This window comes from Heloderma suspectum, chromosome 2, assembly GCF_057233095.1.
Source record: "Heloderma suspectum isolate Gila_16-S chromosome 2, 16-S_ref, whole genome shotgun sequence".
NCBI lineage: Eukaryota > Metazoa > Chordata > Lepidosauria > Squamata > Helodermatidae > Heloderma > Heloderma suspectum.
Window position 1 is genome coordinate 188,135,361 of NC_139459.1, and position 25,820 is coordinate 188,161,180.

Below are 25,820 nucleotides of genomic sequence, written 5' to 3' on the forward strand. Positions count from 1 at the left end.
ATTAACCCTATCTTACCTGGGTTAAAGTTAACTTTATAAAAACATACTTAACAAAACAGGCAGATGTTACACCCACCAAGGCCCATCAACAGAGGAGGGCCCCCCAGTGCCCTTTGTCTAGGCCTTCGTTCAACCTGGAGCCAGCCTTATTTCTAAGTAAACACAAATAAGATTGGGTTGCTTCTCCCACTGGAAGCAGTGGGTTGAGACTCACGAAGTAATCCTATGCATGCCTACTGAGAAGTAAATCTCATTGCATTATATGGGACTCACTCCCACATTAGCACTGACAGCCGGTCCAAAGGCAAATGAGGCAAGACCAAAAACACCAGCATAGTTAACTTAAAGCACTTCCTGTCAGTAACTAAGCCTTAGGAAAGGCATTTTAACCTTTTAGAACAGAGAAATATCTGCACAAAAGCCAGGAAACCATGAAATGATTGGTGGTTGGGAAAAGGGGGTGGGGCCACGGGAAGGGGGTTATGGCTCTCTGGGGAACCTTGGATTCAGCCCATTGGCTTGAGGTTCTTCAGCCCAGGTATTTACAGTTGCAACCTTAGTCATGACTATCTTATTCCATTTGTTTCAATAGGAGACAACACTTTTGCATTCAAAGTAGATAAGAGAAGAAAAAGCTGGCTTTTTTACTCGTACAGTACCAATGCTGTGCAGAGTGTTGTAATTATATAACGACTTATGGTTATTCCGGATTAATGCATCCAGACCGCAAGGAATACATATGAAGTTCCTTGTTCTTGGAGAGCTGTCAATGAGGACGAGCGCTACAACACGTGAAGAACCAGTGAGGAGGCGCCGCCTTACCCAATGGCATCCCAACCATCCAATGGCCTCCAGAGGCGGCGGCCCCGCAGCCCAATCGGAACGGCCAAGGGCCTCTCTGTGCCAACTCCGCGCCGCCCCCACAGAACCCGAGGGAAAAACTCTGCTTTTCCGGTAAGATGGCGGCGCCCACCGCTGCAAGCGACGTGGAAGTGGGGCTGGAGTCGGTGTTCCCGCGGGAGCTCGGGCTGTTCGCCGAGGCTTTTCCGGCGGAGACCCGTTACCGGCTCTGCGGGCACGAGCTGAGCATTGCCCAGTATCACGGGGCGCGGCTGGGGGTGGCGGCCCCGGTTTGGGAGGCGGTGAGCGCGGGTGGAATCGAGTCCCGAGCAGGGATTTGGACGACAGCTGCTGCGGGAGGGAGGGTGGCCGAGGGGGCGGTAGCGTTTGCCTGGCCTGGGATCCTCTGGGCACAACCCTATGCATGCTTAGACAGAAAAAAAAAAAAGCCCTACAACTCCCAGCATTCCCCTACCAGCCATGCTGGTCGGGGGATGCTGGGAGTTGTAGGGCTTTTTCTGTTTAAACATGGCATTAGGCACGTAACTAGGCATTGGCTCGGTTAGCCCGAATATGCATGCATGCTGTGTCTTCTTAAAACGGTAATGCAATAAGGAGTCTTGTGGCACCTTAAAGACTAAGATTTATTATGGCATAAACATTCATGGTCTGGACTTCAGATGCATGAGGAGTTATCTGAAATTGACAGGTATATATATATATACACACCTGGGGGTGGTGATGGTAGTAAGTGGTGAGATTCATGGGGGAAATGCAATACAAAAAGTTAAGTTTTAAATTTATAAACAGGAGGCATTCACAAAGCAGCACTGAATGAAATCTTAATGTTAGATCTTTACATTTTCTAAGGGCGCAATCCTATGCATGTTTAGACAGAGCAATGCTGGCTGGGACATGCTGGGAGTCATAGGCCTTTTCATTGTCAGCCCAAAGCAGCCCTCCAGCTGGTAAGGTGGGGCAGCTGGAGCATGGAGAAAATCCCCTCCGCGCACCGCCCGCCCTGCATTGGATAGGCGATTGCCTCCGACTTCAGAGGCAGCCACTATCCTGATAGGATTGCTCCCTAAAAGTAGCGTGTAAAACCCAACAGTACTTACAACCCAGGGAAAGCCTACGTGAAAAGGTGCATTTTGAAGAGGCGCTTGAAAGATGCCACATTTTCTGCCTCCCATACTGCATGAGTTTCCCAGAGGGTGGGTGGCACTACAGAGAAGGCTGTGAGGATATAAATGTGTGTGTGTGGGGTTAAATCTCAGGCAAGAATGTTAAGAGGACAAAGATGGGGGCTGAAGTTAGTCATCTAGGGAAAAACTTGTGCAAGGTGTATTGAATGGCTTGTTTTTTTAAAAAATAACTACTTGTATTGAGTGCAAGGGATATATCATGTGAGACAGATTCAGGTTGCCCACTTAGAAAATACAGACATCTAGTAACAGTAAAATTCCTGCATGCCTAAAAAAAAAATCCAGAATGAGGTAAACCTGATGCATTGCCATTTCTACACTGTGGGTAGTTCCTTCCTATTCAGTTTTTGCACTCTAGGTATGACCTATGATGACATCACTTGAGATGAATCTGGATTTTGAAGCCTACTGTAGGGACCTAGCAGATGTGCTGTGAGGAACATAGGAAGCTGCCTTGTGTTAGACCACTGGCCTCTCTAGCTCAGTATTGTCTCCTTTTGAGTGGTGGCAGCTCACCAGGGACTGAGGCAGAGGTTTTTCCCACATCGTATCTTAAAACTGTTTGCCTCTCAGTTTGGAAACTTCCTGTTACATTTAATAGTTTGGGGGCAATGAAGGAGAGAATATTGAACTGGACAAGCTTTGCTTTGCAAGGTACATTGATTAAAAAAATTTGAGATATTGTCTCCTTGAGAGCAAAGAGGTTGTGCAGAAGGAGGACCTATTTGAGCAAGCCTAGAAAGGGTGTTAATCCCTACAGGGAAGAGTATGGCTTGAACGAAAGGTGCTTACAAAAAATGTAAAGCAGGGTTGAAGTATCTGGCCCTCCAGATGTTTGACTGCAAAGCCCATAATCCCTTACTACTAGCTATGTTGGCTAGGGCTGATGGGAGTTGTAATCCAACAATTGGATAGCCACACCTTCTCCACCCTTGGGGTTGGATTCAGATTTAAGCTGGATCAAATGTGCTGGTGGAAGTGGACTTCCCCACTCCTTCTTTCCCAGGGCAGCCCCTCCAGCCCCCTGAAAATGCTACACAGTGTCAGGAGACCCCAGGGTGCAAAGGGTTAGCTGTGATGTGGGGGGGGAGTCCCCAAAAATGGGCAGCAGATGTGCTGCAAGTAGACCTTCTTCTTAAGGAAGGCAGATCCTGGATCCAGTTCCTGATGTATAGGATGCAGTAAGTGCTGAAAATCCCCCTATGTGCAAATAGTGTTTCATTATAATGGGAAAGTGTTGCATAGTTCCTCTAAAAATGGCAGCTGCTTTCTCATATCCTATGCAGAGGCTGTCACAAGAAGGGGAAGGATCTGTGTCTTTGCTTCTGCTGTTAAACTTCACCTTTCTTTACTGCAACAGTTTTGATCCATGTTGTGAGAGCAGCAGACATTACTTGCGTCAGAGGAGTGTATACACTCCCCCTTGCACACACACACGTGCGCACCCTGCGCACACATCACAGGCAGTTCCAAAATGGCCATATTGTCAAGGTGATCCTGTTTTGCTGTGAAACAGGGAGTCCTTGTACATATTTGCTGACATATTGTTTGTATTGTTTGGATCTTCCATTCACTCTTCATATCTAATTCTCTCTTTTTTTCTAAGGCTCTAACTCTCTGTGAATATTTTGAGGCACAGAAGCTGAACTTTGCAGGCAAGAAGGTGATAGAACTGGGTGCTGGGACAGGCATTGTGGGCATCCTTGCTTCCCTCCTTGGTATGTAGAATCACTTACGCCAAAGGGGTGGGAAGTATCATTTGTGAACCTTGGTGCTGGAGGTGCCCCCCACCTCCCAGCATCAGCCAGTATCTGGCCTTTGTTTTTTTTAAGATCAAAGCACACTTCAGCAGTCTTTTAACACTGACTGTTACAGAGACTCTGAAATGATTATCATAGCAATAATGCACCCAATCTCATCTGATCTTGTAAGCTAAGCAGGGTCAGCCCTGGTTAGTACTTGGATGGGAGACTGCCTGGGAACAAGGCTTGCTGCATTGAGCAGGGGGTTGGACTCAATGGTCTCGTAGGCCCCTTCCAACCCTATGATTCTGTGAAGTGTTGATCAGGTCTGTGCTCCTGCATTGTGTAGGTGTCTGCTACACACAGTGCCGTGACATATGGACTGCAGGTTATATCTGTTTACATACTTTGGGGTGAGGGGAATCCCATTAATCTAGTTGTTCAAGTGTAAGCCATTATGCTGATATCCAGAACTATTTATTCAGGCCTGTTTCCATGAAACATGGTACAAAGGGCTGCATTTCTGACTTTGGGTGCACATCCTCCCACCACCACATTGCTACCTGTGCAGAAATCTCTCTCCGCATTCTCCTTCTTTGCATACTTAGCTTGCTTTCCTTTCTGCAAAACACAGTAAGGAGGTGGGCAGCTCAGGGCATAAATAGCAGACTGTAGCCTTTGTGTCCCACCACTCTGTTCTTAGAGCAGCTGAGACAGAAAAATGTCTCATGTAGGGTCAGAGGCCCAGAATGCCTAAGAAAATCTGATTGTTCATGGGTAATGCATATGATGTGAACCAAATTGTTACTGGCTTGCTGTCATTCAGAGTTTTCTCGCCTTTTGTTCTAGGAGGTGATGTGACCATCACAGATCTTCCTGTGGCCTTGAAACAGATTGAGGAGAATGTCCACCGGAACTTGCCTGTGAAGTGTGTGGCTCGAACCAGAGTTTGTGCTCTATCATGGGGTGTGAACCACAAGGAGTTTCCCCAACATTATGACTTCGTCTTGGGTGCAGATATTGTCTACCTCAAGGACACGTACCCCTTGTTGATCAGGACGCTCCAGCACCTATGTGGTGCTCAATCTACTATCTATCTGTCTTCCAAAATGAGACAGGAACATAGTACGGAGTTGTTCTTTGAAACTTTGCTCCCTATGCACTTCACCTCAAAACTGGCCTTTAGGGATGAGTTTGAGAATATTAACATCTACAAAGTGACCAGCAAAATTAACATTGGACAATGAGTTTCTGTTTTCCATAGACAATGTGACGAACACTGCCTTTACTGTTTATTAAAAAAAAAATGAGTTATTAATCCAGAAGCCTTAGTGGGGTGATCCACCAGCCCATTCCAGTTGCTTTTCAGGGTTCTCTACCCACTAGTGGATGATAATGTTTCCAATAACTTCTCTACATTTGACTGCTGTACTACAACAAATCCCCAGTCACCATGAGAGAGAGATCATGTCCCAGAAATGGCAGTGCTGGCAGACATACATTTCCAGTGTTCCTTCTAGTCATGTCAGGTAGCTGCCATCACCATGACCTTGATTCCTCAGTCATTCAATATGTTTCATACTTTAAACTCTCCTGGGGAAATAGCAGGATAAATCTGCAGTTGTACTGTTTACACGAGTGCAGGTTCTCTGTAGTGTGATCTGGTTGGCAGGAATTGTTCACTTTTGTTTCCCTCATGGAAAGATTTGGATGTGTATACAGAAGGCACCAAGGGGAGATGGTATGTGTGTGTGTGTTAGCACGTACTTCCAGTGCTAGTGTACATGGTTCTGCGGCTTTCTTGCTGCTCTTAGTGAAATCTGTAAAACCAGCTATGTTACCTCTAATGCTGGTCCTTGCTCAAAAAAAGTACAATTTCAGTGACACCAGAGGCAAGTGAACTGAAGCATTACCTAAGTGCATTAAAAGACACCATGATGCCTTTTCTCATTTTGATAGATGCCCTTTGTAAGAACTTTGTATCTTCATAAAAATGTAAATATGTTTCTGAAATTATGTTTAAAAATAGAGTTTAACTTGTATGTGCCTATGCACTATGTATTTGTTTTACAATAATGTACTATCCCATTATGAACTTGAGCACACTCCGGGAGAGAGCGGAGGACAGGAAGGCTTGGCGTGCTATGGTCCATGGGGTCACGAAGAGTCGGACATGACTTAACAACAACAACTATCCCATTCTTAACTTATAGGGGGCCAGGCTTCAGTTCAGTTGATACAACATCTTAAGGAAGCTATGCATGTAAATGCTGTGGGTGAAATTTCATTCAATACATTAATTACAGAAGCTCTTGCAAGTAACTTCTCTTTGTCTGTGTGACTGTTTCTCCTTGCTGTATCCCATGGGATGATATCCCAGCATTCATGGTCCTGAGAGAATATAAGAAACATGCACTTCAAATAGCAGAGGAAATGTTTCTATATACTATTTGGTTCTCTTGTCAATGGCTATATTGTTAATGGCCAGTTTAACTGCTTGTATTATTAAGTAGTTACATAGTACTTTTTAAATTCTCAAAGACCTTAGACTTTACAACAGCCCTGCAGGGTAGCCTGATGCTGTATTCCCCATATTGCAGCAGGGAAGTGAGTGTGGAGACAGCTGAGGGAGCATGGTTCACCTAAGGCCATCTAGTGAGTTCATATTAATTATTACCGTTCAATACTGATAGCAAAAGCTCTCTGGGCAGTTCTCTACCCACTAACGATGACAGTAGTTCATAGTTAAGCTGTGACTTGACCTAGGGGCTTCCCAGGCCATGCTCTTAATCACTGGTATGGAAATTGCAATGTTGCTCAGTTTCCTTGGGCCTGACCCTGCTGAAGTCCAGAAATAGTAGGGGGGGAAATCCACACAAAAACAGTAGTTGTGGAATGAACCACGTGCAGCGTTCACATCCTCTTAAAAAGCTTGCCTAATACCTCTGCATGTTCACATTTTATGCTCTGTTACACCTCTAGAGATTTGGTCTGCAGCAGTTCACACCTTACTACCACAAACCTCTCTGCTGCCTAAATCAGCAATGGCCAACTGTGACCTAGATATGAACCCACACATAACTGTATCCTAGCAGACATCCACGGTCCTACCCATTTGGCCAGGTTCCCTTGTAAGGGCCAATGGAGGAGGGATGGTGGTGTCAACAAAGAACGCAAACTAAAATATACGATGGGAGTGCTGGGAGCTATTGAAGCTACAGCAGCTCCAAGATCTGGATAGGGTTTGTGTGTGACGCAGTAAAGAATTAGCACCGGAACTTTTTCCTGGCACAGATATAATGAAGTTTCACCTGCTTCATTTCTGCCTGCTAATTTGCTGTTAACGGGACGGCAGCAGGGCCACTAAACAAGATAGCGACAGCAAGGTCCAATAAAGGAGCCTTTGGGGTTACTGGAATGGGGGGCTTGCAACGCAACCCTCTCCCTGTTTACTGGGAAGTAAACCCCACAGAATTCAGTGGGGCTTACCCCCAAGTAAGTGGGAACAGAACTGCGGCCTTAGATTGTCCGCCAAGCCGAGAAAACGGTTAGGCTGCCGGCGACAAGGCCCCATGTCCGTCACAAGGCGCTACGGCGGTCATAACTCCGGACGGGACGCTCCCTGGTTACGTTCGAGGCCTCCTTCTAGGATCAGTACGGGTGACGCAGCGGGCAATAAGGGAATCCAGGGGGATTTTATCACGGCTGGGATCGCCGTCAGCCCCCTCCAGCTCCGACGCCGCGACCCTCCGTCGAAATAACGCCGGAAGCGAGAAAGTTGCTACTTCCCATCGATGGGGCGAAGCCGTAGCCGCGCCCCTTTCTCTGCGCCCGCAACCAATGAAACTCCTCGGCTGCCTGGAACCAATCAGCTTCTCGGAAAGGAGGGTTGCTCCGCGGAGTCCCCTGTCGCAACCCGTAGGCGCTGGTGACGTGGAATGCAAGCGCCGTCAAGATGCAGCGGATGGCTGGGTTGGGAAGGGTGCTGATCTCCTCTCAGAAAAGGGGTGCTCCGGTAGGGCAGGTGAGGGGAGAAGGCGGCGCGCTCGCACTCTCGAGCCTCCCCAAATCGTGGGGCTGGGGCGCATTCCCCATGCGACGCTCCCCGGCGTGGTCTGCTCTGTTCCCATCACTGCCGTTGAGGATGGGGCGCAGAGTGGGCACATGGGGTAAAAGCCAACATAAGCCCTGCTCGGAGTAGACCCATTAACGCGAATGGGACTTGAGTTAGCCATAACGAACTCAAGCCCCATTTATTGCAATGGGTCTAAGGACTTACCTTGGATGTTTCCCATTTTATGTCATGGGTAGGCGTTCCTGTGCCTTTAAAACCGCGGGACTGTAGGCAGAAGCCAACAAACGGGTGAAGCTGCCCTACTATGGCAACTCAGTGATGGTGAAGGCTTCACTTCACGATTTCTGCCTGGAATTCAGCTGCTTATTATTATTCTTAATTACGATAGCACTTATAAAATGTTTTAAATGTTCTAAGTGCTGCACAGATTTTAAAAAATAAGACAGCCCCTCCCTACAGGTCCACAACCTAGTAGCCGTGATTCAAAAGCTAGAGGGAGGAAGGCAAGCATTGGGGAAGTTGTGCTTTCAGTGGTTGATGGATGGGGATGGATTGATCTCTCCCTTGCCATGATGCTCTTCCTGTAAGCCAGGGGGTGCAGAGGAGCTTAAGGTTCCATTTTATGTTGAAGAGGCGGATGTCCACTCTTGCTACGGGACAGCTTCTTCCCCAAGCCTGCTTCTCCAAATCTGATCTGGAGGGTCTCCCAACCCTCAGAACAATTTTAGGGGGGCTGCACCAGGAGGGAAAATCCATTCCACCACTAGTGTCTATCTCACTGGTGAATAGACACAATTGGATACAGCCCTGGAACTGGAGAGCAGAAGGGAATGACACTCTGGCTTCAGCCAGGAGCCACTGGGCATGGCAAAGCCAGCAGGGAGACCAACCTGGCCCATTCATTGGCCAGAGAATGAGCAGCTGCAGGAAGCTCACTTCCCCCCACTCTCTGCCAGGAGGAACACTTGGCTCCAACTGACCTTTGCCCCCTGGGACTGATAAAGGTGTTGGGAAAGACTCTCTGGCTCCATCCATCAGCCAAAGGAACAAGAGCCACCAATGGCTATCCAAGCAGGAATGTCAGCAAGGGAAGATCAGGCTAGACTGAAGTGCGTTTATAGCTCATGACCTTGAAAAACTGACTTCCCTCCTCTTCCTTTCCCCTCCACTCCCTTTTCCTTGTGTGTCTCACCATTTCAGTTCATAAGCCTGATGGCAAAGACTCTCTTTGTTTTATTGATGTGAGCTGTTTTTGGAGACAGTAATTGTGTGAAAAGCAGGATAAAAAGCAGGAAATAAATAATATAAATAAATAACCCTTAAACTCATGGCTGGTGGCAGAAGGCCAGAGTGTGTTGCCTTTAAATTCTGCAGTTGCAGGACAACTATCAATGTGATTGATTTTGCCCACTGAGTGTGCAGCGATTTAAATTCTCTAAATTTAAAACTTTATTTCATGGGTTGTCATACTGGCTTTCAAACAAGGAAGGCTTGGGACAGACATAAACATGTACAACTACTGCAGACCCAAGATGACAACCCTGTTTCTGGACTACCTATTTGTTGACTAAATGTCATGACTTCCAGAGGGGTACCCGTGTTTTTCTGTTGCAGCAAAAGTAACAGTGTCTTATGGCACTTAAAGACTAACAAACTTATTCTGTCATAAGCTTTTGTGAACACAATCCACTTCATCAGATTCACCTGATCATGCACTTGATGAAGTGGACTTTGTCCCAAAAGCTTAGGCCATAATAAATATGTTAGTCTTTAAGGTGCCTTAAGACTCTTTGTTGTAAATGTCATGAGAGACACCTAATTCAATGCATGGATTGTAGTGCCATGAAGAAAAGTTGCTGTGTGTGTGTGTGTGTGTGTGTGTGTGTGTAAAATGGCACTTAACAGGAGCAATAATTTAAAATAAAGGAAAATGTAAAGGAAATATACAGTCAGAATAACTGGGACAAAGAATGGTTGTGGTGGGCCTCAGAATAAAAGATTGTGAGCTACATTGTTGTTTTCTATCTGTCCATATGTGTATATCCAGACCCATAAAGTGCCTGGATATGCCCACCTGATTTTAAGAGGTCCTGACCTGATTCTCAAGCTCTTGCCAGCTAGTATGTTGATAATGAGTCTCCTAATTTACCATTATACTCTTGATTTTCTCTTGAATATCCTTTGGGCCAGCTGATGTTTCTTGTGCCATTTGCTTGCAGCATTTGACACGTGTTTCCCTTATGTGCCTTGCTGCATTTCTTTTGAATTATCTATAGCCGTTGAATTGTTATTATTGAATTATTTTAGCTATTTGGAATTATCTTTTGATCTCACTTCCCACTGAAATGTATTGCCTCTGGAATGTTTATTTTAAGTGGCTATTTATATTTGGTCAACCATTCTAGCTCGTTATCCTTTTGGATGTTTTTGAATCACTGCTGTTAAAAGTCTTACAAGTAACTCATGCAAACACACAACTGGCTTTGCTTCATTGGCATAGGTGAACTAGCTGACCCCATAGGACAGCCGCCAGTTGTGTTCCCTTGTAGCATGGTGACAATAGTAAAGTATTCAGGGGTTAAAGATCTTGTCTCACCTGTGTAGCCAGCCAACATTTGTTCTTGCCATGACCCTATTCCCCCCCCCCCGCTCCAGAGGGAGGGGACAAGGGTCTTCTGATACTATGCTGAGTTTAAGATCCAGCACAACAGTAGCGAGTTGAACCCCCTGCCCTCATCCACAGCTGAGGAAAGGGATGAGAACTCATCCCTGTTATGCTAGGCCTCAGACAGTCAGGAAGAGTCAAGAAGTCTCTGTGCAAGGAGGCTTGGCATTTCTCCTAAACTTCTGAAGTCAGTCTGGCATCACAGAGGCTGGGTCAGGATGATCGTGTAGGGAGAAGCTATCGTGGCTTCTCCTGCCGCCCCTGCGGGTGTCATGCGTGTGACCGCCACTTGCATAATTCCTTGCAACACAGCGTGGGTTAGTGTGTCATCCAAACCCGCCTTGCAGTGCAGCGGGGCTGGTTTTATACCCACTTTACAACCCATGATTTGCACTGCGCCATGTGCTGGGTTCGGAGGGGCCATAGCTCAGTGTAACAGAGCACATGCTTTGTATGTAGAAGGTCCCAGGTTCGATCTCCGGCTTCTCCAGGTATAGCAAGGAAAGAATTCTGCCTGAAACCCAGGAGAGTCACTGCCAGTCAGTGTTAACAGTACCAGGCTAGATGGATGAATGGTCTGACTCAGTATAAAGCAGCTTCCTGTGTTCCTATGATATGCCAGCCTGCGCTGCATTGCATGGAATTATGCAAATGGTGGTCATGTGCACAGCTGGCATAGGGGCAGGAGGAGACGCCACGATGGTTTCTTCTCCCTATGCAATCGTCGGAACACTTCCAGAGAGTCCTCCAGGCACAGAAGAAGGGGAGGAGCTCTGGGCTCTCCTTGTTCTCATGCTCTTACCAGAGCAAAAGATGTACTCCCCAGTGGGGACCTAGCAAGTGTATTTGTGGATCCTTGGATATCTCCATCCCCTGCAGATATCCATCAGAAGGTAGATGCACCAAAATTTTCAGTCTGATTCTATGCATGTTTATTTAGAGGAATGTCCTAGTAAGTTCATTTGTATATACTTCCAAGTAAGTGTGCATGGGGTCATTCTGTAAATCTTTCCATTTTGCTGTCAGCGATGGCGCATCTTTCACACCTTTTCAATCTGTTTTTCTTTCCTTTCCCTCATAGCTATCTGGCTGGCCACTGGCTCGTTTTCTTCATTCTGGCCTTGCAGTGCAAGCAGCAAAGGAACATCTGGTAAAGCTTAGGAAGAAAACTGGCTACTCTTTTGTGAACTGTAAGAAAGCCTTGGAGAAATTTTCTGACCTCAAAGAGGTGAGAACAAATGTTTATGCATGATGTAAAACACATACTTAATTCTTTGATCCTGTATTTAAAATGCTTTGGGACACAGGAATTCTCTGACCCTGTATTTAAAATGCTTTGGGACACAGGAAAGGAAATGATGCTTCAAGCATTTCAGAACAAAACATATTTTAAGGCTGCAATCCTATACATGCTGACAAGGGAGTAAGTCTTATTGAACTCAGAGGGTTTATTCCTGAATAAGCATGGCTAGGATCTGGCTGCAAGTGAATTTAGAGGCTGGGTTGCTTTATCTTGGGCAGTGTTTATCTGCTTGGCTAAAGGGCATTGGCGAGTGCTCACTATTATTGCTGTCCTCTCCAACTCCCAAAAGCAAGATAGGTTCCAGTATCAAATAAATTATTGTGAAAGGAAAAGGGGAACTCAGTGAAGAAAATGATTATTTATTTGTTATATTTATTGAACACCTCATAAAATAAATTTCTCCTGTAAAAGTTTACTGAGGAAGCAGTAAAAACAAAATAAACGGTGATTTATATAAATAATGTGCATCACAAAATGTCCCAGTTGGTCTGTGTGAATGGCAGTCAGGTAAACAGCTACCTGCTGACTGCTGGCTGACAGAAACTTCAGTAAATCGATGACAATTTAATGGGATTGTATTCAGATGGTCAGCATTTCATGACATGACCAAGGAGGAACCACAATCAGGTCTTCGACAGGCCTTCAGTCAGAACTCGATGTGGATTTGGTGATTTCCAGAACTTGCAACAGGTTGGATTAGCAAACTTGTTATAGTAGATCTGAAGTGTATATTTACGTGCGCAGATAAAAATAAACCAAATAGTTCTATAGTCATATTCAATGAAGTATAGTGGGTTTCTGTGAGATATACAGTACTGTGCAAAAGTCTTAAGCCACCATTAGATTTGTTGTTTTAGCAATGGTATAATGACCATATATAATTATTTCTCAGTCTCTTCATTAGAATACAACCAGAAAATACAGGAAATTTGTATGCAGTATTCAACAACAGAAAAAAAATCAGAAAAAACAGCTTCCATAGGCTAAAGTGGCAAGTATTTAGTGTGACCTCCCCTTACACGAGAGTAACAGCAGGTGCCTGGCCAGGAGTGGTCTTCGTGGAAGGGTAGCAGCCAAGAAACCACTTTTGCAGAAGGGGAACAGGGTGAAAAGGCTAAGATACGCTAAAGCCCACAAAGATTGGAATGAGGATCAGTGGAAAAGAGTATTATGGAGTGATGAATCCAAGTTTGAAATTTTGGGGTCCAGTCGTCGACAATATGTGAGAAGAAGGGTTGGAGAGAGATGGACGAATGAGTGCTTGCGGCCTTCAGTGAAACATGGTGGAGGGTCTGTCCTGGTTTGGGACTGCATTTCTGCCAGTGGTGTTGGCAATCTTGTCCGAATTGATGGGATCATGAATGCTGAAAAGTACAGACAGGTTTTAATTCATCATGCCATTCCTTCTGGAAAGCTCCTGATTGGGAATGGTTTCATTTTTCAGCATGATAACGATCCCAAGCATTTAGCGAGGAAAACAGCTGATAAAACACTGACAGCCATGGACTGGCCTCCACAGAGTCCAGACTTGAATATTATAGAGGCAGTATGGGATCACCTGGACAGAGAAATAAATAAAAGACAACCTACATCTAAAGAAGAACTCTGGGAAGTGCTGAAAGAAGCCTGGTATAATATACCAGAAGATTACTTCAGAAAACTTCAGGACAGTCTCCTCAAAAGAGTTCAAGATGTGCTTAGAACCAAGGGAGGTCACACTAAAAACTGACTTTTGCTTGTACATATTTCCTATATTTTCTGTTTGTATCTTATTACAGAGACTGAAAAATAATTATGGATGGTCATTAAAACTTTGCTAAAACAACAAAGCTGGTGGTGGCCTAAGACTTTTGCACAGTGCTGTATATGCATATATGCTTCCATTCATAGTTACTGTTACACATTTAAACCAACACACTTATACAATCTCACTCCTTAAGATTTCTGCTTACAAGATAAACTCTGACAAGGCTGTTTGATGATCTGATGTCAGCGCTTCAAGAAACAGGCGGGAGAGAGAATGCTGAAACGTGACTTCCCCATGCCCCCAAATCCCCATATGTAGAAAAATAGCATGTCATTGAGAGACATTGAGTTAGGACCCTTCTCTGTGATGTTCTAGCTTTCCACCTGGAGGACATCTCTGATATGGGGACTTATTCGAACCTGCCCTTCATTGCATTCTGCAGTGGTATAATACTGGGGAGATGCATGTGTTTTCATTTGGTTTTTGAATGGTTCTTTGGGTTCTCTTTGTCTCAGTTCTGAGGTTTGGTTTTGTCTTTGAAGGCTGAAGCCTGGCTTCATGAACAAGCCCAAAAGGAGGGGTGGAGCAAAGCTTCCAAACTGCAAGGGCGAAAGACCACGGAAGGGCTTATAGGACTGCTGCAGGAGGGAAAGTCAGCGGTGATGGTAGAGGTGAGTGTTTTCCTCTTTGCAGGAAAATTCCTTGGTGTCGGGCAATCAATTTGCAAGAAATATATTTGGGTCACATGGGTGCACTTCCCACATGACTTACAGAAGATAGAGGTGCATGCGCCTCGGTCTTAAGAACTGAACAGTTCCACATTCCTAAGAGCACAGATCACACTTCAGGATCTGACTCCAGAGGCGTGCCCTGCAAGTATCTGCTCTTGAGAAAAGGTACATTTATTATACTTTGGTTCCTGCACTGGGGCAGGCCTGAAGATACAGATGCTTGCTTCTGTCTCTCCTAAAGTAACACAGCAAGCAGTCCTAAATAGCCCTCCAGAGAGTAAAACTGGGAGCAGAGCCCCTGCAGTAGTTAACTCCCACGTTCAGGCAGCAAGGAAGCATTTATTTCTGCGCAGTTCGCACCAGTTCACACCAGTTCACTGGTGGGTTAAGTTGCTGTTTTTTCTTCTTTGTTTTGCCCCCTTGCTGAGAAGTAGTGGGCATCTTGGGTGTATTAGCATTGAATAAAGGAGTTGAGAGGCTGCTGGGAGGCTGCTTCTTGCCTAACGGTTTGCGACAAAGGGGGCAGAATTAGCTGTCCCCTACTCCATAACTGTTAGCGCTTTCTCTTTCTGGATGGGGTTGCACTCCCTCTGAAGGAGCAGGTCCATAGTTTGGGGGTGTTCCTGGATATATCTTTTTCCCTGGAGGCCCAGAGTACCCGTTATCAACTCCAGTTGGTATGCCAACCACACCTGTTCTGGATAGGGACAGCCTAGCCATTTGATCCATGCACTGGTAACCTCACTGCAATGCACTCTATGTGGGGCTACCTTCGTGCGTGGTTCAGAAGCTGCAGTTAGTGCAGAATGCAGCCGCCAGGGTGCTCACTGGGACACCTAGCTATGCCCACATAACACCGGTGTTAAAAGAACGGCAATGGCTGCCTGTTAGCTACCAAGCCACGTACAAGGTTATGCTATTATCATATAAAGCCCTAAAGAACTTGGGACCAGGATACCTAGCAGACCACCTTCCCTTATATATATCCAGGTGACATTTAAGATCTTCAGAAGAGGTCTTGCTGGTCATTCCAAAATGAATGGAATATTGCCATGAAGAACCTCGATGGCGGGTCTTCTCCGTAGTGGCACCCACCCTCTGGAAAACCTTCCTTGTGCAGTTCAGGAGGCAGGAAATGTAACATCTTTTAAACGCCTCCTGAAAACGCACCTTTTCACACAGGCTTTCCCTGGGCTGTAACTGCTGCTGGGTTTTATGTGGTGCTTTTAAACTTTTAAAAGTTTTATATTATGTCTTTTCAAGTTGTATTTTATGGTTTTAATTGTGAACTTCCTGTAAAGCCTTGGCTATTGGACAGCATAAAAATGTAATAAATAAAAATAAATGAAATAAACCCTGGCACTAAAACTACTACAGGACCTTTCTGCAGCAATTTTACACCAAGCTACCACTGCTTGAGTGCAAACCCTAGAGGAGTGGGGGCATCTCTAGCAGTAATTTCAGCATTAAGCCTGTGGCAAACTGCCAGCGTGAATACGCCATAGAACCTATGCCAAACTTTATCTGAGAGCAGTCTGTGCTCAGACTTGCAATATAATATGAAATAGACCCTTCTTGGGGAAAATGTGAGCCAAAGCTGTAGCCACCTTGCTAAAAAGTTGGGTGTCCTGCCTTCCCTGCCTGTGCCTTTGGGGAACACAACGCCATCTCATCTTCTGATTACAGCTTCTGACTTTATTCCCACCTCCTGAGCAATATCCTAGCAGGTGGCTGTGTAATTCAAAGCTAGCTGTGCTTCTCTGCCAGGTGAACTGTGAGACTGACTTTGTGGCTCGAAATGCCAAGTTTCAACAACTGGTTCAGCAAGCAGCTATTGGAGCCATGCTGCATCATCAGGGGACCAGAGACCAGTTGAGCACCTATGCTAAGGTAGGAGTAACATAAAGGGGCCATAATCTGAAATACCTGAACACATTTTAACAGTTGGCATTTGACTCATTGAAGTGCTGGGTTGGATCCAGACTTAATTATGCACAGAGCCAGTAGACCCTTTGAAATCCGTGGGATTTAAGTTAGCCATGACTAACTTAAGTCCCATTGATTTCAGTGATTGATTACCCATTGATTACTCTAAGCTTGACTCATCTGGATTCAACTCACTGCATCTAAGTGCAGAGTGCATGTTTCTGCTGAATGGTTCCCAACAAGCAACTTCAGCAAAGGTAGAACTGGGGGGTTATAGAATTGTAGAACTGAAGGGATGGCCAGATGATGGCCAGTTGGCAACCCACAGGCAGGATCTGAATTCTTTCCCCATTTTCTGCAGCCTCCACCTGCTCATAGAGCTTGCTCTGGTGCGGTGGAGAGGCCTCTGGTGCACATAGAATGCACCTGCCAGATCAAAATAGCATGGGATATTTGTGTGCCGCTTCTGACCAGCCCCAGACGTATGTTCCATGCGCGAAATGAGATAATTCCCCAGAAGCTTCTGCAGTCTGAGGTCCCTACAACTTGCTCTCCAGTCGAATATGTTGCCCCTTGCTGTGAACTGACCCCAGAGCACCTGTGTTTTGAGGAATGTTTTCCTGCCTTACATCCAGGTAATTGGATAGGATCTAGACCATGCCCTAAAGCAGGATCATTTTAGCATTATCCCACGTTACTCTATGTTAGGGGTGCAGAACTGAGGGCCTAATTCAGCCCACATTGAAGCCCTAATTCAATGGAGGCTTCGCATCCGGCCCACAGAGGCTTGTGCCGCCTCCCCAGATCTGGCCCCCTTGGCTCCACAAGCCCTGCACCTACCGGGGTTGGGGAAGAGGTGGAGAAAGGAATCCCCAGTGTTATCTCCAATCAGAGGTTGTAGATAACAGGGTGGATTCTCCTGTGTGTTGCTCCCTCTCCCAATTGGAGAGGGAGCAGCATGCAGGGGATTTCCCCAGGGAGGTGGGGAGAGGTATCCCCACTGTTGTCCCTGCTGTCACCTTATTGGAGATAACAGCGGGGGTTCTCTTGCGCTGCTGCTTCGCGGTGTGCAGGCTTTCTCAGTCATGGAAGCCCTGCATGCAGTGCAGCCAAGCCAGCCAAGTCCCCTTTGCTCCTCCGATGGAGGCAGTTGAGGACTGTGCAGTGAAAGGGTTGATGTCATAATGCTGTGTGGTCATTCCAATTTGCAGTGCCAGTTAGAGGCATTTTGCTGCCTTTGTAGAACCCAAAAGGCATTCGTCCCCCCACCCCCCACCCCTGGTTAGGACCAGCACTTTAAGAAGTCTTGGTTCACCATTCAAACCCCAGTTTCTGCCTTTATCCTTTCCCTCCCTCCTATTTCATTGTGCTACCTGAAGCAGGTTGCTTCATCTTGCTGCATGGCTGGGCAGTGAAGGTTTGACTGTGATGACATCACTGTAGACAAGTAAATTCAATTGAGGGAGAGAGAGAGAAACAGAGAAATAGAGAGCAATAGTTTGGATCCGGACACTTAGTCAGTTGCACTTAGTTCCCATTGATTTCAATGGGACCCAAGTTCAACTAACTGAACAGTGGATACAACGCAATTTGCCAAGAATGCTGAAAAATCTTTGGGAAACTGAAAGCATTTTTCAACACTGCCAAAAATATTTATTGTTTTGACTCAGCCTTGCTTTGCTACATAATTGATTCATGATGCTGCTGCTGCTGCTTTTTTATTTTTAAAGGCCCATTCATCCTCAGAAAACATGATGTATCCTCTTCCTTCTCACACATCAGTCGTGCCAGAATAGTTCTGTTTACCGAACTTGAGTAATCGTTATTATTTAGAAATCTAGAGGAGGCTTGAGTAATTGTTACTACTCAGAAAGCTAGAGGAGAATTTGGGAAAGGGGGTGACACGGTACTCTGAGGCTTATCATCTCTCTACTTCAAGTGAGTTGCCGTTACTCTGCATTCTCCTAGAGCTGATTCATGCATAATGTCTTTTCAGTGAAAATGTGAAGTTTGAACAGTGAATCTTTGCAAATAATGTCTCATACATACATAAGTATTAAGAAGGCAGGATTGGCTTGATCCTCGAGGTTGAGTGTACCGTCAGTGGCAAACTAGTTACTAGTGCTGCATGCATAGTCCAGGCCTCACTCTTTTTCTTTTCCATCCCTCATCCCATTTTAGCTGTTGCCTGAACAGCTTTCTAAAAAACTGTGATGGTTATAAATTTAGCTGTGCATATAATGAGAAGTGGTAACTAAGGTTGGTCTGTAGATTTTTAAAATGCTTTTCTTTTGATTTGTTCTGTAGCATTTCTTAAAATCTAATGAGCTTTCTCAGCTCAGGATTGAACCTGATGGATCTCTGCTTAGTGACCAGCTGGCTCTGGCTATTGGTGAGTGTTCTAGTGCCAGATATGACCTAGAAATAAGGAGTAGTCAGTAGCAGCCATTTTTTGTCTTAATACTCCTTCCCTCCCCCTTTTAGTAGGGTGGATTCCATTGCTAGGAATGCAACAGTTCTTGCAGGGAACTCCTGAGGTGCTTCTGCACTACCTCTTCCAAGCTTGCCATGTTAGCTTAGTAAACGTGTACCTCAGCCTTTAAACACAGTGGCCTGGTTGGCACATAATGCTAACCCATGATGTCAGTTGTCAAATTCTGGGTTGTTGTGATGTGTGAAGGCCTAACAAACCATGGTTTGTTAACCATGAACAACCCAGAAAGTGAACCTGTGATCTGTTATTTGGTTGTGAACTCTGGGTTGTGTAAACCATGGGTTGCTGTTAGATATGAACCCAGAACTGTGGGTTGTCCCCCCCCCCCCCAGTACATAGGTCTGTAGTGGTTAAAAAATGCAGCTGCTCTACATGCCAGTACTCAGCGTCACAAAAGCATTTGGGATACAGGGAGGGAGGGAAACAGACAACCCAGGGATTGAGAAAATAAACCAGTTTGTTGGATCATCTGCCAGACAGATCCTGAGTAGGGCAACAAACTGTGGGTTAAACAAACTATGGGTTAGTGCTTTGTGTAGACCAGGCCAGACTGTATGTCTAACACTTAATGCTTTTTTCTTTTTTAAAAGGCAAGTTGGGAGAGAACATGGTTATTAAGAGGGCAGCATGGGTATCTGTGCCAGAGAATTTCTTCATTGGCTCTTATGTGCATGGAGCACTCCCAGAAGGAAATCCACTGCTTTCTAACATGATGTTTGGCAAATATGGAGCCTTGGTGATCTGCAGTCCCTCTGAGCAATGCCCCAAGTCAAACTTTGCTGAACTAGGTTGGCGGCTGGGCCAGCATGTGGTGGGGATGGCTCCCCTCTCGGTTGGCTCTCTGGAAGATGAACCTGGTGGAGATTCGGAAACCAAGATGCTTGCACAGCCATTCCTCCTGGACCCCACAATTTCCTTGGGACAGTATGTTCAGCCTACAGGTGTATCTGTGCTGGACTTTGTGCGGTTCGAATGCGGAGAGGATACAGAGTTGTCGGTATCAGAGTAGGACATATTTTTGAACTGAATAAGCAAGAACTGCTCCCAGTTCTCCTTAGACCCTGATGTGGTTAACAGATGTCACTGGTGACGAATGAAACCCACGTTGGTCGGCTCCAGTAGCCAGCTACAAAACTTGAAATCTCTTTCCAAAGCTCCAAAATGGTTTTGTAATATGTGACGACTGAAGTGTGGCAAACAGATGTTGATGTAACAAATAAAAGTATCTCAACTCATCCTGCGAACATAATGGCAGACAGGATGGAAATTGTGGCCGCTGATTCAAGCTAATTGCATGTACTGTATGATTCCCAGGGACTTCAGCTTCCAGTAAATGGGAAAACCCAGGTTTCCTAAAAACACACATATGCAAACAGCATATATTCAAAATGGAATGCACATTACAGAATGTACATCCTGTGCTGGGCATTTGTAACTGTTCTGATGAATTAAGGTAAAGTGCTTCTCAGCAGAAGTAGTAAACTTTTCTTTGAGTTAATGCTTGCAATACTAAGTTTACGGCAGCTGGTGGCTCCCCAGATGTTTTGGCTTACGTCTTCCATTATCCCTCCCCATTGGCTATGCTGCCTAGGGCTGATGAGAGTTGTAGGCCAAAACATCTGGAGGGCTACAAGTTGCTCACCCTTTTTAAAAGTTTTTTTTTAATCCTTTTAGTAAAATAAGGCGAACCAGCTGAAGTGAAATAGAAGGAGGGATGCACTTCACTAAATTTCAGGGGCAAGGAAAGTGGGGACTAGATCTATGAGGTAACTAGATGGATCTTGAATAGTGGAGAAAGTCCTTTGTGGCCACCAGGCAGCCCTGTAGCCCCTTCTACTCTGAGACTTGGGCCATCCCTGCCCACCTTTTGAAAATGTTTAACTGTGACGACTGGAAACTTGGGTTGGTTGTTTTCTGTGTGGAAACTAGGACCACTGGGACCTCTTGTATTGCAATTAGTCAATTCCGAGACTCATGGTATAATTACCACCATTTAGTAAACGAAGATATCTGGCAATTATTTCCAGAGGCATCTGCTTCTATCTCTCTCACCTGCCCAACCACCCTCATCATTAATAGCAGGTTGGGATAGGAGATTTTCAGATATGAATGGCATCAGATCTTTCCCCAAGCAACGTTTTGCAAGAGGCCTGGCTTAGTAGGGTATCATGTGCTCCTCCCTGCTGTCGCCCACAATGCTTGGTTGGCCATGTGGTAAAGTGGCTGCTGTGGCACCAATGTGAACCTAATGGCTGCACAATATGAGTGGGGCAACTTCAGCATCCCATTTGAGTCACCAGTCCAGCTTCTCTGGCTTACAGCAACTTGAGCAGCATGCATCTTCTTGGTCCAGGGCAGTGTTTTCTTCACTTTCCTTGGTCCTAGGCTCAGCATATTGTAGTCTGTGGCATCTTCTGTTTAGTAACAAATCTAAACAGCATAGGCCTCTAGTGATCAAGGGTAGCCTGCTTATTAAGCTGCTACTGCATAACAAGCCAAATGGAAGGGCTGGAGGGAAAAACATCAAAATTAAATGGTAAGGTAACCCAAAATGCTGTGACCTTTGCAGGTTTGCATTTATTTTTGCATAATTTTGTTATTTTGCATAATTTTGTTATTTTGTGGGGGTCTATGAAATTCTAAGCCTTGACCACTGGACCCTATTCACCCTGTCATTATTTTAGTTCATAGGTGAGCAAGAAAGGAGATCTGCAGAAGATTTGGGGCTCAGCTCACAGCATTCCTGACCATTGGCAATGCTGGCAGGAGCTTCTGGGAGTTGAAGTCCAAAGCATCTGGAATTCTACCTTCTGCCTACCCTTTTATTTAGTTAATGCGCTCTGTGTTAGGTTTAGTGTGTGAAGATCTAATCTAATGCCTGTCCACATGTTTTCTAGTCTGTCTTGATAGCTTTAAAGAAGAAGAAAGCAGAGAGGCTTAGACTGCTGAATTTTGTACACTGTTGCAACTTCTGTTATGAGATCAGGGACCATGTGCTGCTGTATTTGGTGTTCTCGTGTTTTTCCCCATGAAGGTTTACCCATACACCACAACCATTATTAGCACACCAGCCCAAACAAGTACTGCTTGGGTCGCTTCTAGGAAAGTCCATGCTGAGGAGCTTGTTATTTAATTAGGGGCGGTAAAAACTAGGCTTTGTCATGCCTAATTGTGAGATACTCCTGAAGCACTCCCAGTGAAAGTAAGACGAGGCATCCTTTGGCTCTAGATAAACTGGGCTTTGCTGTGTCAAAGTCAAGTTGGGAAGGAAGAGAAGGCTGTGTCAATCCAGGTGACTGGTGCTCCTCCTATGCATTCTTGCTTCTCAACTCGCTGGAGCCAGATTAATTGTTTAAACAACAAGACACAGCACACAAGTTCTCTTGTATTCTAGCTGCGCAGAGAGGATATAGACAGCACATGGCTTGTTGGAGCAAGGCCTGTCCCTTCTGCTGTGGAGGGAAAGAATAACAGGTTCTCTTCAGGAGCATTCGATTACCAGGAGTCCCCACACTTTTTGAGTCGGTGGGCACATTTGGAATTTTTAGAAAGTGTGGGTACTCTCAGAAAATGGCTGCTAGGCTGTGTGTGTGTGTGTGTCTTGCACAGTCACAAAATGGCTGCCATGATTGGCATGGCTTGTCCCAAAACACATTTCCCAGAAGTCAAACTGCTAAAAGAAAAGTAACTAGCTCAAGAGCTTAAGTACAAGGCAGAGGTGGGGTCTGAGCTCCAAAACACAAAACCTCTTTTGAACCCAAATAAAGATGGTGCTGGGAGGCAGCACTTTGCTTTGCAGCATGCCTGCCTCTTAATTACAAAAAAACTTAAATAAAATTAAAATCAGGAGAGGCCTGGAGCCTTGTGGGCACCAAGAGAGATACCTGTGGGCGCATTGGTGCCCACAGGGCACCATGTTGGAGACCCCAGATTTCACTTTCCACACACAACTAAACCTGCTTGTAGCTCATTTGTTTCTTAAAGGGGCTACATACAACAATAAACAGGCACACTGGAAATGCCCCCCTCTGTTTCTTTGACTCTCCCAGTTTTTAAAGGGATATTTGACTTTTTTCTTGTTATGATACACCCAGATTATTAGCTTCCTGTAGCCCTATGTGAGTGCTGGATTTTTTTTTTTAACACCCCTTGCACGTATCATTGAAAGCCAGGCCATGCTGCCTGCAGTCCACATCATTTGCTAATAATGAGGGCAAGGCAAAACAGCCCAACACATAGCACGGTGCTAAAATGTTGAAATAACTGGTCCCCAAAATTAGAGCTTTCTGCATGTGACCTAAAATGGGTAGGAAACTGACTGTCCAGGTGATGTCAGATTCCAACTCCCATCTGCCCCAACCAACGTGGCTGGTGGTCAGGGGTGATGAGCGTTGTAGTCTAGCAACATCTTGAGGGCCAAATGTTCCCCACCCCTGCCTTAAAAGATCCTTCTTCTTACAGAACCAAGGCCCAGCATTCCTTCAGGGTAGCAACAGGTAGGGTGGAATGAGGTATTCTTGACAGCAAAGCCAATTTTAATGTTAGTAATACATGTATACACTCTTGGGCCCAATTAACACAAAACAAGCAGCCCCATCAAGCAGCCTTTGTTTGGCTTGGACTTCTAGAAGCCACTCTGTGGCTACTTATTTGTACGCAGCAGGGCTTCAGCCAAGAGCAGAGAGAGTTGTGCCAGTTGCTAATGTATTTTCTGAGCTTTGGCATTTCTGTCTTCTTCACCCAACTTCATTTTCCCACCTTTGTAGACTTGTGAGAGGAGAGAGAAAGAAAAAATAATGAACTTTCTGGACAGCAGCAGCCTTCAGTAACTATATGAAACCACCCTTCAGAGTGCAATTAGGCACAATTGTGATATATACTATTGAAAGTGAGAATACAGCTCCCATCACAGGCCAAGCTGTTTCTGGATTTGGGGCCTGCCCCAAATAGATTGGAACTAAATGTAGGTGGATCCTCTTCCACCTTTAGAAACATTGCCTTCCTCTTCCTCAGAAAAGCCCCTTATCTTTCTTCATGTTCAGCTGTTTCCAAGTGGGCAGAGCAGCAAACTCTCCCCTGGGGATTCCAAAGACTCTCATGAAGTCTTCTTCTGACAGGAAGTTCTGTGGATGGGGAAAAACCACAGTACTCGGATGAGTAAGGGAAGGTTGGCACTTGAGCAGTCAGTACAAACAACAGGGTCCCTTGCAACCTAGCTAAAGTTAGTTCCATGGAACCCAAAGCAACAAAGTGTGATAAATTCCTTTCTGTAGGGTTTATTCCCAGTTATGGCCTGGTTTTCACAGACCACAGAGGATGAGGTAAACGTGTTTCTGATTGTACAAGTTCAGGCTGCAGCTGGAGGATTACCACACTGAATGCTTTTCCACACAATTTTTTTTGACTGCATAGAAATTTATTAATTTATTACATAGCACAATCAGTGTGCATGGTGCTTTTCCTGCCCTGAGAACCTTACAATCTAAACTTCAATCCTCCATGATTTGCTAGCTTTCTGTGTGAAGAGATTTTTAATGCTGTTTTTATTATGGAAGAGCATACAGTCCTCTATCTGTAGTGTGAAGTGGTACAGTGAAGGAACAGGTTTACCTTTTCATCTGCTGTTTGTGAGCTACATTGGAGCCTGGGACTATTCTGCGATTTCCCCTCATATAGCCCCCACACATGGGAGCTTACATTTGCAGCCATGAGGACTAGGAACATGCTTTTGAAGCTGAAGCTTACAGATGATGAGTTCTGCCCCAACTCCAAACAGCATGTTTGTATGGTGCAATAACAGAAGCATTCAGCCCTGTTGCCTTTCTATGCACCGCAGTAAATGCTTGGCATAACAAAACTCACCTCTTTCTTTGCAGGATCCACATCATCAGGGAGCTCATCCTGGCTGGACAGCAGGATTTCTAGAGGGTAGGTTGGGCACTTGTTGCTGCTCAGGGACCCAGATCGTACAGCGAGGGATCCACCATTCAGATCCTAAGCAGAAAAGGTAGATTCCTAAATGCCATCTGGATAGCAGATTCTGTGCCAAGATATATGATGCTCACCCTTATCCTGAAGTAAAATTGGAGGCGCTCCTCCCTATTATGCCCCAAAAGGTTTACTTTCATGAGTAAAAACCATCCATCATAGGAGTACAAACCCTGTGTTTCTGTGTGAGTCACTGTTCTGTGTGTGAGAGGGGGTAATCCTGCTGCTCCTCTGCATTGGGAGCAATTGATTGATCCAGTCATATCCAATACAGAGATGAGGCAAAATGACCTGTCCCCAGCAGAGGCTGCTTGGAAGGACAGGGAATCATGTAGGGACACAGCAGGCAGCCTCCTTTATAGGTAGATACTTTGGACCTCTAGTAGCCTTAAATAATGTTATTAATTCATCATCTTTGCACTACAATGCGTTGCTTTGGAAATGACTGTTCCTTCAGGAAGCCCACAGGCATGCAGTATACCAAAAACACTCATAATTATGGGAATGCAGCTGACAGGCAGCAGTGATTTGTGACTGTGCTTTGCTTGCCTTACCCAGCATGTGACTAGAGGTGACCAGCACAAGGCAGTGTGGCAGCTGCACAACTAATCTATATGACTGTGGAAGAGGTGTCCAATGGGGAAGTGGTAGGGGAGGAACCATAGCTGAGTGCCAGAGCACGTGCTTTGCGTGCAGAAGGTTCCAGGTACAAGTCCCCATCATCTCCAGTTAAACAATAGCAGGTGATGTGAAAAGCTCTCTGCCCAAGGCCTGGAGAGTTGGCAGCCAGTCAGAGCAGACAATGAACTAGATGGACAAATAGTCTGACCTGGTACCAGGCAGCTTCCTATGTACTTAGACTTCTCCTCCTCCTGCCAAGCACTTAGCCGTGAGCAGTGTTTCTCACGGGGGAAGCAAACCTTCAACTCACAGCTGTGATTCTGACAAGGTTGTTGGCATCTCTCAGTTCCTTCTTCAGCTGGTCATAAGTTTTTCCTTCCTGGAAGAATACAAAAAGCCAGTTATCGAAGGAGCTATGGGGCCGTACCATTAGGGCCAGAGTGCTGAGAATGTTTTCCTCCCATGCATTTAACCTGTTTTGAA

The 25,820-nt window shown here is 45.5% G+C and overlaps 3 protein-coding genes across 14 annotated transcripts in view; 2 read left to right on the plus strand and 1 right to left on the minus strand.

The window, feature by feature from the left end:
- The first annotated feature begins 464 nt into the window (after positions 1-464).
- EEF1AKMT3 (EEF1A lysine methyltransferase 3) lies at positions 465-6,109 on the plus strand. 2 transcript variants are annotated; one of them, XM_084836821.1, is made up of 3 exons: positions 465-954; positions 3,652-3,763; positions 4,637-6,109. In XM_084836821.1, the coding sequence occupies exons 1-3, from the start codon at positions 826-828 to the stop codon at positions 5,032-5,034; spliced, it is 639 nt and encodes a 212-aa protein (XP_084692947.1). In that variant the 5' UTR covers positions 465-825; the 3' UTR covers positions 5,035-6,109. The 2 variants fall into 2 exon arrangements, with proteins under 2 accessions (XP_084692947.1, XP_084692946.1); XM_084836820.1 differs by having other exon boundaries at positions 934-1,142.
- A 1,605-nt stretch (positions 6,110-7,714) lies between these two features.
- TSFM (Ts translation elongation factor, mitochondrial) overlaps positions 7,715-25,820 on the plus strand; it is a 41,655-nt gene continuing 23,549 nt past the window's right edge. Inside the window, exons 1-7 of one of the 10 annotated variants that reach the window (XR_014788106.1) lie at positions 7,715-7,811; positions 11,609-11,755; positions 14,120-14,248; positions 16,076-16,198; positions 18,542-18,626; positions 19,319-20,181; positions 24,605-24,735. Coding sequence is in view for 4 of the 10 variants with exons in the window: in XM_084836829.1 (XP_084692955.1) it covers positions 7,743-7,811; positions 11,609-11,755; positions 14,120-14,248; positions 15,995-16,198; positions 18,542-18,626; positions 19,319-19,737 (1,053 nt within the window). In the remaining 6 variants the exon portion in view is untranslated. Of the gene's footprint in view, positions 7,812-11,608; positions 11,756-14,119; positions 14,249-15,994; positions 16,199-18,541; positions 18,627-19,318; positions 21,732-24,604; positions 24,885-25,820 lie in introns of those variants that run through there. The other 9 variants (XR_014788103.1, XR_014788102.1, XR_014788105.1 and 6 more) reach the window with 9 other exon arrangements.
- Positions 23,237-25,820, minus strand: part of AVIL (advillin) — a 64,285-nt gene continuing 61,701 nt past the window's right edge. For both annotated transcript variants that reach the window (XM_084836824.1, XM_084836823.1), the window contains exons 18-20: positions 25,648-25,716; positions 24,591-24,722; positions 23,237-23,851 (exon numbers count right to left, since the gene is read on the minus strand). In XM_084836824.1, the coding sequence (XP_084692950.1) occupies positions 23,738-23,851; positions 24,591-24,722; positions 25,648-25,716 (315 nt within the window). In that variant the 3' untranslated portion in view covers positions 23,237-23,737. The remainder of the gene's footprint in view (positions 23,852-24,590; positions 24,723-25,647; positions 25,717-25,820) is intronic.

Excerpts from the sequence above, each read along its gene's own strand:
- EEF1AKMT3 (XM_084836820.1), top strand. The coding sequence starts at position 960 with ATGGCGGCGCCCACCGCTGCAAGCGACGTGGAAGTGGGGCTGGAGTCG. Across the intron at positions 1,143-3,651 it reads CGGCCCCGGTTTGGGAGGCG|GCTCTAACTCTCTGTGAATA; the intron begins GTGAGCGCGGGT and ends TTTTTTTCTAAG. Across the intron at positions 3,764-4,636 it reads CATCCTTGCTTCCCTCCTTG|GAGGTGATGTGACCATCACA; the intron begins GTATGTAGAATC and ends CTTTTGTTCTAG.